Source organism: Mastigoproctus giganteus, chromosome 1 (genome assembly GCF_048544385.1).
Source record: "Mastigoproctus giganteus isolate SK-2022 chromosome 1, ASM4854438v1, whole genome shotgun sequence".
In the NCBI taxonomy this organism is placed as follows: Eukaryota; Metazoa; Arthropoda; class Arachnida; order Uropygi; family Thelyphonidae; genus Mastigoproctus; species Mastigoproctus giganteus.
The window spans coordinates 74,866,220-74,882,578 of NC_143575.1; the positions used below are offsets into that span (position 1 = coordinate 74,866,220).

The 16,359-nt window shown below is 35.7% G+C and overlaps 1 protein-coding gene across 1 annotated transcript in view; it reads right to left on the reverse strand.

The window, feature by feature from the left end:
* Positions 1–314: 314 nt before the first annotated feature.
* LOC150090895 (nucleoside diphosphate kinase-like) overlaps positions 315–16,359 on the reverse strand; it is a 33,104-nt gene continuing 17,059 nt past the window's right edge. Inside the window, exons 3-4 of the mRNA XM_090380531.1 lie at positions 13,906–14,018; positions 315–579 (exon numbers count right to left, since the gene is read on the reverse strand). Coding sequence (XP_090236657.1) covers positions 456–579; positions 13,906–14,018 — 237 coding nt within the window. The 3' untranslated portion in view covers positions 315–455. The remainder of the gene's footprint in view (positions 580–13,905; positions 14,019–16,359) is intronic.

The following is a 16,359-nucleotide window of genomic DNA, read 5'->3' on the forward strand; positions in this document are numbered from 1 at the left end:
TAAATAAGTTTAAGGCTCAGCTGGACAGCTATTTCGAACGAACAGAGGGGTGAAGTGGTTATTTTTTATTTATTTATTTGTTTTTTTTTTTTTTTTTTTTTTGGCTGATGCTGCATAAGCTTGCTTTTTTCATCAAATGCCTCTACTAATGCTAACTTGCCCAAATCCTAAATTTATTATTTATTTATTGAAATAAATGCAATTAAAATAGTCTCAATTATAAATACTTGATATATTTTATTTCCTGAATTAGGTAGATGGCTAAACATGATTGTTCTTTGTTTATCACTATGACAAAAGAATCTACAGGCCATTAAACAAACTAAACAGTATAGAGAGCATAGCAAAATTAAATATTTTTTTGTAATAAAATCGTTTCTTTGTAAAACATATGGTAGGAAAGGTTAAATACTGGAATGACACATTTAATTTCATTAAATTTTTTTTTTCTTTTTTCAATTATCTTCATAAATCCAGGAATCTAAAGCTGGCTGCCAACTAACAAGCTCCTGTGAACTGAACCATAAATTAATTTCCTTATCTGCACTCCCCGATGAATCACTACCATGAATGATATTTCTGAAAAAGAAAAGGAAACAAACTATTTTAATCAATCCTATTGTAGATTTTTCTAAATAAACTAGATGATTATTATTTATACCAGCATGTCAGAGATCATGATAGGAGTGAAAATATTCTTGACCTCATCATTACTTGGGAATTACATGACATCAACAGGGCTTAAAATACAAGAACCACTGGTAGATAGTGGTCATGCAGTTGTTAAAGGTAACGGCATGGGTTTTAATTTCAGAAGATGGTACTTTTGACAATTTAAGGCATTATATGGCAGCTATTAATTGGACAGATTGCAGAGTGAGGACATATACACTTGAATTATGGAATACTACCTTTAAAGCAAAAATCATAGAAGCCATGAATGCTTACATACCATTAAGAAAATATTGCAGGAGGGGGATACCAAAATGGCTGAATGCAGAGCAGGCCAGTCAAAACAGAGCGGAAAAAGATGGCATGGAACAGTTACAGAGCGATGAAAAGTACAGAAGCCTACAACAGCTACAATTTGATTTATAATAATATGACTGATAAGGTTAGAGAGGTAAATGCTGTGTATGAGAAAACAATGGCTAAAAGAGCAAAGAATGGGGACAAGGAATTTTTATGTATGAGAATACAAGGAAGAAAAGAGCGAATCAGATTGGACCCTTGTGCACTGGGTGCGGAAAAGTCTCAGACAACCCAGCTGATGTTGCGGAGGAATTGAACAGGTACTTTGCATCTGCCTTTACTGAAGAAACACCCTTCATGCTGAGAAGAGGCTGTGCAAGTAAGGCTAAGTCATATGTAATTAGTGATTTCAAAATTACAAATGACTGTTTATTAGAAAGACAAAGGGAAGTAAGGCTCCTGGAGTTGATGGCATATACACAGTAATTTTGAGGGAGCCACCAGGCAGAGTACTGAACTACTGAAGTTAATTAAGAGGGTATCTTTGGATTGGAGAAGTGCCAATGTATCACCAATACATAAAGGCAGTTCTAAGGGTGAAGTTGGTAACTACAGACCTGTTAGTCTGACTTCAGTTGTAGGGAAAATTTTAGAAGCAATGATTAAGAGTGCAATCCAGGGACATTTATATAGATATGGCATTCTGAATAACACACAACATGGTTTTGTAAAGGCAAAATCATGTTTAATTAACTTAGTAAGCCATTTTGACACAGTTACTCATGAGCTGAATGTAAGGAACAATTTCAGCTTGGTTTATTTGACCTTTAGCAAAGCATTGGACTTAGTCCTTCATGAGGTTATTGTATAAGCTGGAACATGGTGGGATTACCAGAAAAATTCTAAGATGAATTGCTGGGTGGCTGCAAGGCAGAAGGTTATGATCAGTGGATATTCTTCAGATTGGTGTAAAGTCAGAAGTGGAGTTCCCCAAGGATCGGGTCTTGGATCACTTTTGTTTCTGATTTTCATAAATGACATTGATGAAGGTTTGGTTTAGTTTGGGTTGTTTTTTTTTTTTTAGGAGCATTAGCAACTAAGGCCATATTGCTCCGGGGATATGCGGTGGTCATCCTCTAACCTTTCCGCATCCTCCGTATTTGGTGGTCACGGGCTCGCGAACCCCAGTCTAATCAAGAAGCGTGTGCTACGCACTGCTGCTCTTGCCACCTGGCTATGGAGGCGCCTTACATTGATGAAGGGATAGAAGGCTTGATGTCAAAATTTTCAAATAACGTAAAGAATGGTAGAGTAGTTAATCAGTATGAAGCAGCACTTATTCAAGATGACTTTAACAGGGTGCAAGAATGGTCAGAAGAGTGGCATGTTTCAATGCAGAAAAATGCAACGTCTTAGCACTTGGGGAATAACAACCCCAAAATAAATTATGCACCTTGTGGGGTTGAATTAAAAACAGTAGAGGAAGAAAGAGATCTGGGAGTTATAATACACACAGACATGAAGTTTTTTGAGTAGTGTAAACAGGCAGCCATGAAAGCCCATGGTGTCCTATCAATGATTTATTGGACATTATCCCATAGAGAAATGGAGGTCATATTTCCACTGTATAAGGCAATTGTAAGACCACATTTGTTGCTGGTCCAAAGACAAGCAACTTGCATGGTGAGATTGCAAAAGGGCAACCATATGAGGAAAGACTGAACATGTGAGCTATAGGGTTTGGCAACTAGGCACCTCAGAGGTGACCTGATTGAAGTTTATAAAGCTTTGAGAGGGGTTAGTAAAATAAACAAAGGTGGAATTTTCAGTGTTATAGAGAATTCCAGAACTCAGGTGTGTAAATTCAAATTACAGGGTAAGAGGTTTAGACTAGAGTGTAGGAAGTTTTCTTTTAGCCAGCATAGGTAACTATCCAGTTGACTTTTAAATTTATTCAAAGGTCAACTGGATAGTTACCTATGTTGAGGAGAGTTGCAAATAATTTATATTTTCTTACCTACTGTTTTCTCTTTTTTTCCCCTCAGCCATTGCAACAACAGGCTGTGGCACTATGTCTATTACTATTACTAAATACAGTGTAAAATTTCAAGAAGGCACAAGCAAAGTTCCCACATATTAAATCTGATAAAGGTAACAAAACCTGATGTAACTGAGTAGTCAGGAGTGAGAGTGCAGTAGCACGCTCTTTGAGTGGACCATCATTCATGCCCAATACGATTAACAATTGAATTTGTGATTTATTGTAAAAAAACAAGACTATTTGCCTTTTGTGTCAATGCAGATGTGACCTATGCACTATATGGCTATTACCATATCATGCCACAAATGAAATGAGTTCATATTAGTCATTATAAAATCAAAATTTATTCAGTTTTGGTTATTATTTAGACTATTTATTTAATGAACAGGGGCAACTGGAAGAATGATACTTGGTACGTGTGTTTTGTTAAATATAAGATTGCACAGTGTTACAAAAACCAGTTTACATTTAACTGTTTCTTGTACGTATTTTTCTGAATAGGCGCCTCCGTAGCTAGGTGGGCAGGAACAGCAGTGTGCAGCACACACTTCTTGATTAGACCAGGATTCGAGCCCGTGACCACCAAATACGGAGGATGCAGAAAGGTCTGGAAATGACCACCGCATATTTCGGAGCAATATGGCCTTAGTTGCTAATGCTCCCAAAAATCAAATAACAAAACATTTTTCTGAATTGAATGGTGTCTTATGTTTTTTCCTAGTGTCAATATTTTAGTGGTAATTGAAGGTTTTGTTTTTGCAACATATGTATTACATAATCCACATCAATACTGTGATTCCCCCACCCCCCCACCAAATGAAGGGGTAAGTTATCTCCAAACCTTTTGCTATACCTTGAATATGGAGACAACTTACTGTCCTCTATATGGATACTGCCCTTTGTGGACAAATGTTATTAGTGGAGTCCCCCAGGGTTTGGTGTTGGGCCCATTCTTGTTTTCTGTAAAATTTATCAATTTACCTGTATTTATCAATGATATTGATGAAGGAATATCAGACTTAACATCAAGTTTGCAGATGATACAAAGGTTGGCAGGGTTGTTAATGACAGTATGCTGCTGCAACAAGATCTAGAAAAGTTTGGCAGATGGGCCAAGAAGTGGCAACTGAAGTTTAACATTGAAAAATGTAAAGTACTGCATATGGGTAGTACTACACTTGGGATAGTGGAGAACGAAAAAGACCTGGGGAAATTTTGCAGTCAGATTTGAAGTTCTCTGAGCAGTGCAAACAGGGTGCCAGGACGGTTCATGGGGGTTTTGTCAATGATATACAGAAATTTTTCTAGCAGGGATAAGGAGATGATTATCTCTTTGTATAAGGCAATGATCATGCCACATCTTGAGGAATGCATACAGGTGTCTGGAGGCCTCATTTTAGGAAGGATGTAGAGGCTGCTGGAGTGGGTATAGAGAGAGAGAGGCAATGAGATTAGTGAGGGGAACAAAGGGGTGCTCTTACCAAGAAAGGTTTCAGTTCTGCAAATTTCAGTGTCTGGAGACTAGGTACCTGTGAGGTGATCTGATTGAGGGGTTTAAGGCAAATGGTTTGAGCAATCTCAATACTGATGGATTCTTCCTCTTGCTCAGATTACACACTTTAGGGGGCAAATTAAAATTGAGGAAAGATGGTTGCAAAATATGTGTGCAGAAATTTGCTTTTAGCCAGCATGTGGTTGATTGTTGGAACAAACTTCCATCTGTCATTGCAAAGGTAACAGCTTAAAGGAAGAACTAAAAAAAAAAAAAAACTTTTGGAGGGAATGGATAAGTGAAATGGGAAGGGGTTTTCTTTTGCTGATGTATAAACTTGCTTTCTTGCACCATATGCGACCACTAATGCCAATGTTGCCAATTCCTCCCCATAATTTTTATCTCATCCTCATCAATATAACAAACATGAATATAACATGGATAGTTAAACTAATACAACAAACAAACCCGAAAACTTAACTTCTCCCAAAACATCGTAATTCACTCCAAATGTAAATGGTTCAGTTCTAATTTTACTAATGTCCATTTCCACCTATAATTTGTCAATACAGTCAGTCTTCGTATAACACGTGTTTACACTACACGAATTCGATCATATACAATTTATAAATAGGGGAACGATATCGTATATAACACGAACTGAATTCGCTCATGTACGATTCGCCTTTGTGTTTACAAGAAATGGCAGTTGAACGTGGAATCACTCCAACTGAATGCAACACGATAGGAATGAAGAGAAGATTCTGAAAATTTTGAAGATTCAGTAAAGGAGAAACATTTCACCATAATAATGTAAAAACCCACACAATTCCAGCTATCAGTATTATCGCAAATGCAATTAGATTGAGTTTACTACCAGTTTATAACCGATTCCACTAGCAGAAATGCAACTGGAAATTGTTTTTATTGTTTTATGGTAGTAACCCCCAGAAATGTGAGCTAGTGAGGTGTTAATAGTGTGTCTCTGCCTTTACGATGATGTTTATTCAGTTGCTACACATGTGCAGCTTTGGTTATGTGTATCAAGTGTGCCTCCACATTTTATAATTGTGCTTTATTCCCTAAAATGAGTAAAATACTTAAAAGGTGTGAAAAGGAAGCATCCTGGTGAAGACACTACAGATTCAGAGAGAAAAAGAAAAGCAATATCGATAGACAGGCAGACTGGGTCAAAAATTCTTACCCGGGAAAATTTGTAGTGGCTTCATACTAGCGTTTATGGCCAAAATCACACCGGCCACCATCATCTTCTGACCTCTGGCCCACCGAGGTTTCCCAGTAAGACTTATGGCCAGTCTGTCTCTGCTGATAGAAAAAAAATATGAAATTGTGAAACACTTTGAGCGAAATGAAAGACCATGTGATACTGCACGTGCTACGCATCTAAATGAGGCGATGCCGAGAATTAGAAAGAATGCAGAAAAAATAAAAACTTTCATAGCAGGAACAACTCAAAATGTAACAAAATCCATTAGATCAAGACACAAAGAATTGGAAGAGTTGACAGCCATTCCATCTCTTCCAATTCTTTGTGTCTTGATCTAAGAATTGGAAGAGATGGAATGGCTGTCAACTTTGTTTGATAGAAGATCAAACAAAGAACAAGTTTGCTTATGATAGAAGCAAAAGCATTAGCAATGTTTTATTACGAAATAGTCGAAATAAAATACTTAAGTATTTTATTACAATTATTTATTGTTTGGTAATGTTTTGGTTACAAATGTGTGTTCAAATCTTGGGTGGTCAGCACCTAACCCTATTTTTCCCACAGGGCCTGTTGTTTATATTGCACGAGGGTTTCTAGGAACACAACTATCGTGCTATACGAGGACTGACTGTACCTACTTACTTTTTTTGACTGAATCTCAATTATTGCTTGCCTAAACCACTAGTCTTTGCTAACAACAGCTGGGCAGAAATAATCCATACTCCATTCTTATAAATTATTGAAATCAATGAGATTTCAATAATTAAAATATTCATTTCTTAAAAATCTACAATAAGTTCAATCAAATGATAGTGAAAAATTTAATTTTATAATTCTGAATTTTTATGAAATTTCAGAAAAATTTCTCTAGGCACTACAAAATTTCCTTCCATATTTCAAATCAGCAAGAAACAGGTAACGTACACATTGCTTATTTCAGGCAGTTTTGATTTTCAAATAACAGGAGTTAAAAACTTCTATATTGTACTCAAGAAGTATTTTACCATGGCTACCCATCACATGAACATCATGTGATGTTCACGTGATCAGCGGTCATGAGGTCAGATTTGGGTAGCAGTTCTTTTTTTTTTAGAACAGGGGTACAAGTGCAAGCAATATGGATCAGCCTATTATCATGATATTTGGTGCAAAGGTCCAGAAGAATGAGTTCTATAATATCTCCTGAATTGAAAACTTGGTGCCAGTTTGACTTCTCAATAAAGCAGTGCCCAAATACCTGAAGCATACTGCAATTTATATCAGACATAGTTCTGAATTTTATGAAAAAAAAAGTACAGTCCATTCCGGTTATTTGGGACACATGGGGACTAGTGCATTTTGGCCCAATTAAGCGGCTGCCCCAATTATCCGAAGTTTCATGTAAATAGTTAAAAATACAATGTACCCCCCCCTTTACAATTGGTTCACTGTACAATCAAATCACGCTACGACAAACTCACCATAGTAAAGTACCATTCACTATACGATGTGTAGTAAGCGCCGGTCATTGTGATCACATTTGTGAATTGAATTTTAATTCTATTAAACAGCAATTCTAATTAGTGAAAATAGGAAGAATATTATCCACAGGCTATAAAAGCAAAGATATATTAAGCACAAATTTACACTTTATTACCTTACCAATTAAAAAAATTAAATGATACGTGAAAATTGGAAGAATATACATGATAATCGGAATAATTAATACGTACTGCAATATGTACATACGAACTAGTTGACATTTCTGTTCACTGACATTTGTGGGCGGGGGGAGGTTAAAATTTAAAACAGTAAAAAGATAAGCAATCAATAACAAAGAGCACAGCACACACAAATTGCAAGTAACATGATATGCGCAAGTGAGAACGGAGTAATGAGTTACAAAGCTTTAAAAATAGGAATGAAGAGAAGATCTGAAAATTAATTTTTTATATGATTGAAGATGTCATGGAAGTGTAAACACATTTCCCCATAATAACCCACAGAATTCCAGCTGTCAGTATTATCGCAAATTCAATAAGATCGAGTTTACTGTCCATTTATAATAGATTTCTCTAACAGAAAAGCCCAATAAACAGGTGACTGCTAATTGTTTTTATTGTTTTATGGTTGTGACCTCCAGAATTTCGACTGAACCACATGGTACCGTCGGAGACAATCATCTCCACTGCTGCGGTCTCCTGCCCCAATTAAACGGCATTTTGTCCCAATTAAGCGAAGTAAACCCTGGCTATTTTCTCGATTGGTTTCTGTTTTTTAAGATTTGCCTCAAATAAATGGCTGCCCCGATTAACCGGAATCCACTGTATCTGATTTTCTATTAGTCCAATTTCAACGAAATTTGGGATGACCCGACAAATCTTTCCAGAAGACCCAAATACATAATTTTATCAATCTGTACTGGGTTGACAGGAGCTGAGTTGGTACATGTGGATGGATGGATGGACAGAAATGGTGAAGGCACTTGACACACATGCATAAAGCATCATCACATTGCATAAAGAACTTTCATGATTTATGATATTCAGATGTGTGCCTACAAAAAACATCAAGTTAGGTAATATACTGTCTTACATTTCGGGCACGTTTTATTATCAAATAACATATCTCAGGGGTATAAAAAAAAAAAAAAAAACCTTTCATATTGTACTCAGGAAATATTTACCAAAATCTTACTGCATGAGGTTTGTGTGATGAGTAGCTGTGAGATGAGATTTGTGTAATAATTCTTGTTTTTAAGGGTAGGGAAAGATGCACACATTAGACATAGATTAACCTACTTGCATAATATTTGGTACAAAGTTTTAGAAGAATATTTTAAATAGGTGTTGAAATTTTGAAAAGAATCAGAGTTGCTGTTCAGATTTATTGCAATGTTAAGAGGTAGCCAGGGAGCTATGAAATTAGAACTGCACCTAAAATAGAGAGCAACAAAACACAAGGAAAATTTATTATCTATAAGAAATCAAGCAGAAATCCTGACTTTGCCTATGAAGTAAAGCCTAATGCCAAAACACTTTCATTTATATATATTTCTTTATTTCTTTTGGAAGGACGGAAGAGGGGGGGGTATAGAATTTTAACTGATCTTAAAAGATTTCTGAAGACCAACAAAACACATGATGAAAATCTGGTGTTGAGCCAACTTTTCCTCAGAGTAATGTTCAAACTCTCCAAAACTAGAGATCCGTAGGTTTAGGAAATGGGAGATATTGAATGAATCAGACTGATCTTAAAACCTTCCCAGGATTAACAAAATGTTATGCTGAAAATTTTTTGTCAGCCTGAATTTTCTTGTCAAGTGATAGTCAAACATCTATTTATATATTTCAGATGTCTGACCATAATTTTAGCCACAGATCAGCAGCATGCCATTATGCATTTCTGTAACTACAATAACAAATAATTTTACTTGTGCAAATATGGTTTGCACCAGTAAAATTATTTGTTATTGTAATTATAGTACATAATTTAATTGAATATTATGTAAATTAATGAAATATGGGTATTAAAACTCAGTTTTGTGCTCTGAAAGACTTGATAAAAGGTGATGTCGACAGTGTCAACTTTTAAACGTGAAGTAGACAGTAGCAATTTTAAATATTTCCCAAACCTAAAAAGATACATCACTGATTTTGAAACTGATGAGAAAACAGACCACCAGAGCCTTCAAATGCTATGTCTAATGTCATTGAGTCAACTATTGAACAGTTTTCTTCCAAGATTTATCACGTTCAGAGAATTGGAAGAAACTGCAAAATTCATTAAGTTTTCAGACAGTGTAAAACTAGCCGAACTGAACCTGAAAATGTTTCAGTCAATTGGCCTTGATGATTTTGAGATGCAATTGATTTTCAGAGCAGCTCAATTTGGAGGCAAAAAATTTCTCCATAAGCCAATGATAAATTTATCGACCCCAGAGCTGATTTAGAAAATATTGAAAGGGAATGATTAGTGACGGGATTAGCAAGGAGAACTGCAGAAAATGAGGTATTAAAAGTTTGGAATTCCATTCCTGAAACTTTTGTCTGTTTAAAAAAATCTGGCAATAGCATTACTAACAGTTTTCTCATCAACTTATTGCTATTCTCAGTGATGAACTCTGTTAAGCCTAGTCATAGGAGTGGTCTTACGGATGAAACTAGTGCTGCATGCATAGTTTTAAAAGTTACAAAGTATAAGCCTGATGTAAAGTATATGTCGTCAGTGGCGCAGCAACAGAAGTCTCACTGATGTTTGTTTTATATTTATAATATAAGAGGTTTATCATTTTTATATTAAATTTGTTCTGTAAGCTGAAAGTTACATTTTTGTTATGAAGGGTTTATTTTAATACCTTTATTAAAGCATCTTTGAAATAATGTCTTTTATTTCATTCTTTTCTTGGCTATGCTTTTATCAAGTAAAATGTGTATGAGAAAAATAACAATACAATAGAACATTGATTTTCCGAACTAATTGGGACCAAGGTTGGTTGGGTTAATCAAATACAGGTGTGGGACCATTTATCTGGCTACCCAGTAACCGAGGGTTGCCAGATAGGGGATTTTTCAGGAATTCAGGTAGCCAGCCTAAAATGCACAAAAAACAAGAAGAATTGCAAGAAAATAAAATATGAATATTTATTGAGCTGAGTTGATTCATATCAATCACATGGCATCATCAGAAGAAATATCTTGACAGTTTTGGGAAGATGTAGATGTGGGACAGACACACCAGAAGTTGAAGGCTGGAATTCACACGTAGTTGCTGTACATGTACCTGTAGAGTTTACCTTGAAAGCCAGTTCTGAAATATATTCTTTAAACTAAGTTGTTTTAGATATTTTGGTCTTTCTTTTATAAGCAATTCTTGATTTTATAAAGAGACATTATGTGATGCTCTGTAGCAAAACTCTTCTGTTCCATTCCACGAATCAGTTCTTCCGTAAGGCTTACATTCTTTTAATACCAATTTTTTCTTCAACAGTATCATCATCCTCGTCATCACTCTTGTTGTTGTATTTGGGTTTTTTGGCACAAGGGCCTCTTGGGCCATATTGTGCCCATCACTCTTGTTATCTTCATTTTCATTCATTACCATGTTATTGTTGTTATTTGGTTATTTTTTTAGGAGCATTAGCAACTAAGGCCATATTGCTCCGGGATATGCGGTGGTCATTCCCTAACCTTTCCGCATCCTCCGTATTTGGTGGTGACGGGCTCAAACCCTGGTCTAATCAAGAAGCGTGTGCTACGCACTGCTGCTCCTTCCCACCTGGCTACGGAGGTGCCTCCATTACCATGTCACAGATTTCAATGTCTGTTAGTCTGAGGGTAACTGGAGCATCACCATCATCGATATGGAGGCACTCTTCCACTGCATCATAATCCAACAGCTGGGCCTCAGGAACGATAAACCTTTAGAAAAATTAATCACGTCATCGACAATTTTCTTCTCTCTTGACACCATAAGGCCAGCGAAATCATGTTCTTGTTCATGATCAAAGACCGATCCTTTCTATAAATTATGCCAACCATGTTTTAAAGTGTCTTCTTCAACCTTGTCCCAGGCTTTCGCAGCCATCCCGATTGTATCCTTGATATTAAAATCTTTTTGAAATGTCTTTATTCCAATGCCCTTCTTCCATTCTGTGAGCATTCTATGCATGAATTCATTCTTACAGATTGCCTTGAATGACCTCAGTATCCCTTGATCCATTGGCTGGATCAAGGATGTACAGTTAGGTGGCAGATATATGGCAAACACATAATTGATAAGAAACTGTGCGTCAGGATGTGCTGCACAATTATCAAGAATTAACATTATCTTGCTGTCACTGGGAAGCCCTGCAGACGTAATGTGCTTTAGCCTCTGGTACAAAACGGTTTTCAAACCAATCAAGGAAGATTGGTTTGGTAATCCATGCTTGTTTGTTTGCCTTGTAAATAACTGGAAAGACACTTACTCCTTTGAAAGTACTTGGATTTTTGCTTTTACCAATAACAAGCAGTTTCATTTTATGTGATTCTGCAGCATTTGCACAACTTAAAACTGTTATCCTTTCGAGTCTTTAAACCCACTGGGTGCCGATTCCTCGGGTGCAACTGCAGTTTTTCTAGGAATATACCTCTAATATAAAGAAGTCTCGTCAGCATTATACACCTGCTCTGCAGTAAACGTTATCATCAATTTTGCAAACTCACCCAAATATGCCTCTGCAGCATCATAATCAGCTGATGCTTTCTCACCACACACACACTGCCAAGATACAAAAACCATTACGTTTTTTAAATTTTGTCATGGAAAAGTTTTGCACGGGTCATGATAATAGAATGACTGAGAGGGTATTTTTCACTTCAGCACTGTCGGATCTATTCCATTAAAACTTTGTCTATTTCTACATTCTTTGTCTGGTGTAATATCTTCCTGAGTTCCACTAACTCGGGTAATTCGCTATCACTATAAAATTTTAACAGTTTTTCTTTCTGTTTCATCAAATCATATACTGTAGATGAACCAATACCATACTCATCACACAAAATCTTGACTGATGCACCTTTGTCCAGACGTTTTAGTAACTCCACCTTACCCTTATTGTTTAGAGACATGTGCTTCCTTTTGGTAGTCTTACCACCCAGAGGTTTCTCTGCAGGCCTTCTTGACATAATGATTATGGGTATAAGTGAACAGAGTTAAAAACTACAGTAGTAAGAATTTTTAAAAATAACTTTTATATTAATATTCTTAGGACTTTTAAAGCAGTTTCTTTTTCTTTTAGTCTTGTTCGATATTGCTGGTGCATACGTCGTGAGTCTGTTGTTTCCTAGTAGCAGATGGATATTTTTAGTTCGTATTAAATGTGAAGCAATTGTAAATTCTCAGACTTGCAACTTCACAGAGAACAAATTTTCTTTCAGTTATCTATAAAATAGTGTATAATAAAATTTCCATTTGGCACCCCCTTACAAGGCTGTGTCCTGCCCTCACTACGGCTCTGTATATACAGTATATGTATACATGGCAGCTAATATAAAAGTTATTAAAAACACTAAGATTGTGAGCAAAAATACCAATAATATAAGTGTTTTAAATATTTCACTTTATTGGTTCCCGGAACTTCCAGATACTAGGTAGCTGGATAAATGGTCTGACACTGTAGTTCAGATAATCAAACATAGGTGAGAATACCCAGTTTATATGAAATAAAGCATAATTAGGCCTACAATTAAATTACTGTACTTAAGGTATTTTGAAATATTAAGTATTATAAAAATGTACAAGTTAGCGCAAATGCATCATATTAGTACGCAGCAAATTCTGAATTAGCAAAAATGGCATCCTTTTAGTTAAATCTCACATGGTGAATATGAGAGTCTGCTGCGTACTAATATGATGCGTTTGCACTAACTTGTACGTTGTCCAATTCTCTCGCAGCCTGAGGCTTAAGCCTTTAAAGTGTTTCAGTATTATAAAAAATAATTGATTTAGGAAATGGTTTGTAAATAACCAAAACATTTTGAAGAAAATGCATATTATATTTATTTTGAACTTACCTAATTGTTTTACATGTTTAACCCTAAACCACACTTTTTTTTACACAAAAAGACAAGTAATTGCACACAAGTAAGAGTATGATTCTTGGGAAGGTTTATTTTTTTAAAATATGTAATCTTGAATTTTTCTTTGACCCATACAAGATTGTTTTTTTTTTCGTGGCGAGGTCTCTCATTCTCTCTAATAGCAGTGTTTCTGTAGAACTGCATTCAGACTGTTTCTCATACCATGCCATTGCAGTTTCTAGAATAGTGAAGGCCTCCACGTGAGCAAGCCTTGAAATGCATTAAGTGGCAGGAGTAATATTTCAGCATAACAACCAGTGCACTAAAAATAGATACTGTAATTTTTTTGGGGAGGCAGCAGTGGTTCAGATAATTGATGGTTTGGATGATCAACGTTCCATTTGAATTTGCAAAGTTTCAACCAGCACACGAGGATAATTTTTTAAAAAGATTTAGCCAATTTTGGCACGCTCCCTTTAAAAGGTTCGCCACCCTTGAACTATACTGTTCAAGATTTATTGCAGAATATTTTTGAATTTTTATTTTTTAAAAATAATTTTAGCATTTCATCAAAAATTAATAAGTTAAAAATATGAATAGAGTAACACAACTTTCTGTCTAATCATCATACCTTCCAACTTGAACGCAGAGGTCACCCCGAATGGTCCCTGGACTGGATTCCATTGGATTAGTGGCACCAATAATATTTCGTGCTGTTTTCACTACATTTAGACCTTCCCATACCTAGCATTAAAAAATAATAACAATAAAAATAAAAAATGAATTCATCGTGAAACACTTTTCCAAAAAAAACCCATAATATTTTAATTATTGCCATTGAATTTACTGCAGTGACCGCTAGACATTTTCTTGGTTATTGAATATTCATGTGTAATTGCCTGCAGTTCTATTACTGTGTATGTATTCTACAGTCAATTTGTTGGATGAAAATCTAACTGCAGGATACACCTGTAGGTGTATCCTGCAGTCACCCTGCAAATATTAATGCAACAACTTACAAAATTGTGAAAGAAAGTCCCTCAACTCTACATTTACATAAAGGCTTGCGATCTTCAAACTTAAAATGTAAACCTGTCTGGCAGCATTAAAGGGATGAAAAAATTAGTAAGAGTTAAAGATAGGAAATTTAAAAAAGTAGGAGGCTGCAGATATGATTAGAGGGGATTGATCATTTTAAAACCTCTTTTGACAAAATGATAAAACCTGCTTCTGCATGACCTCAATACAATAACTTTGTCTGTACACTCTACTAGGTGTACAGTATCAATTTATTGAAGCAAATCTAAAGGGGATGGCACAAATTCTACAGCATCTAGATCTTCTTCATCTACAGCTAAATGCTTCCTTGCAGACAATTTGGACGGACCTTTTGTAGGCCTAGTTATTGCTTGAGAGTACTTTCAGTTGATGTTGAAAGCTGATCTAAGATTCGAGAGTTGCTGGTCTTTTATGAAAGTAGGCATCCCATGAAGTTTGAATTGTGGCTCTTCTTTTCTCTGTAGATTTCTCTATAACAGGCATATTGATCTTAAATACTAGCATTTACTTTGGAACTTCTTTCAAAATTGGGATCCACCTTTTCAAAAATGGACATAGCTACTTCTAAAAGCCTGAATGCTTTTGAAAGTGTCTTGCAAGTTAGTTTTTTAGGAATGGGATTCAATACATTCCCAGGACAAGAATCCTCTTCAATCCTGCTAAGCTCTTCAAGTTCTAGAAGATCTTCATTACGTAGGTCTGTGAATGTGACCCAATCAGTACAGTAACATCTTCAGGCTATACTTCTAGTTCTAACTGCCTTGCCATATCTACAATATTTGTAGTAGTCTCTTCACATGATTTTCAAATCCTTCAAAATTATCAGTAGTAAACTGGGGACACAACTTCTTCCAGATATCTTTAAGTGTTGACTGTTTCACTTCATCCCATGCATCCTTAATAGTCTTGATGCCATCCAAGATCATGAAGGCCTTTCCAGAATTCTTCTACTACATTACTCTAGGCATATTTTCAGATTCACTGTCTATTGCAGCTACAGCATTAGCAAATATCTTGGTCCATTGGTTGAAGCAATAAAGTAGTATTTGCAGGGAGGAAAATTACTTGAACATTTGGATTAAGGTCATCTAATGATTTAAGGTGGGCAGGTGTGTTATCCAAAAGAAGTAAAATTTTGAAGGAAATCTTCTTAGTAGCCCATGCTTTTGAATTTGATTTCCAATAAACAGACTGGATTTGGCATAATTCTTTAAATTTATCATTCAGAAAACTCTTGTGTTTTCTGAATGATAAATTAACATAGGCTTCAATTTAAAATCACCTGCAGTATTGGAACCTAACAAAAGGGTTAGCCTATCTTTCGCTACTTTTAACTAAATCTCTGCACTGACTTCTCTTCCCTTGCTATAAATGTTCTTGAAGGCATTTTTTCCAGCAGAGGTAGATTTCATCAACATCAAAAATCTGCATTTCAGAATAATCTCCCTCATCAATGACCTTGGCTAGCTCATCAGGAAATTAACTGCAGCTTCTGTATCTGCACTGGCTTCTCCACCTTGAACTTTAATGCTATGGAGGTTGTTCCTATGCTTAAATCAATTAAACCAGCCTCAACTAACAGCAAATTCAGCATCCTTAGCTGCCTCCCCTCTCCTGGCTTTCATATCAGCAAAGAGACTTAGGACCTTATTCTGGATGATTGCTTGGCTTAAGGGAACACCCTGGCTAGTTTGATCATCTATCAACACCATTAAAAGTTTTTCCATATCGGCAATAATACTGTCACATTTACGAATTAGTGCTATACTTACTGATGTAGCTTTTCTCAGTTCACTTAGAATTTTTCTTTGTTTTTAAGAACAGTAATAACTGTAGTGCAAGGTAAGCTTACCCTACAACCTACCTCACTGTCTGATACACTATCATAATTTAATTCAATAATTTTACTCTTGGTATCTAATGTGAGAGACTGACGGATCTTCTTCTTTTCACTTTTACTATTATCTTCCATTATTAATGTACAGTATAATTATTATATTACATAAATATATATATGTACGGTATT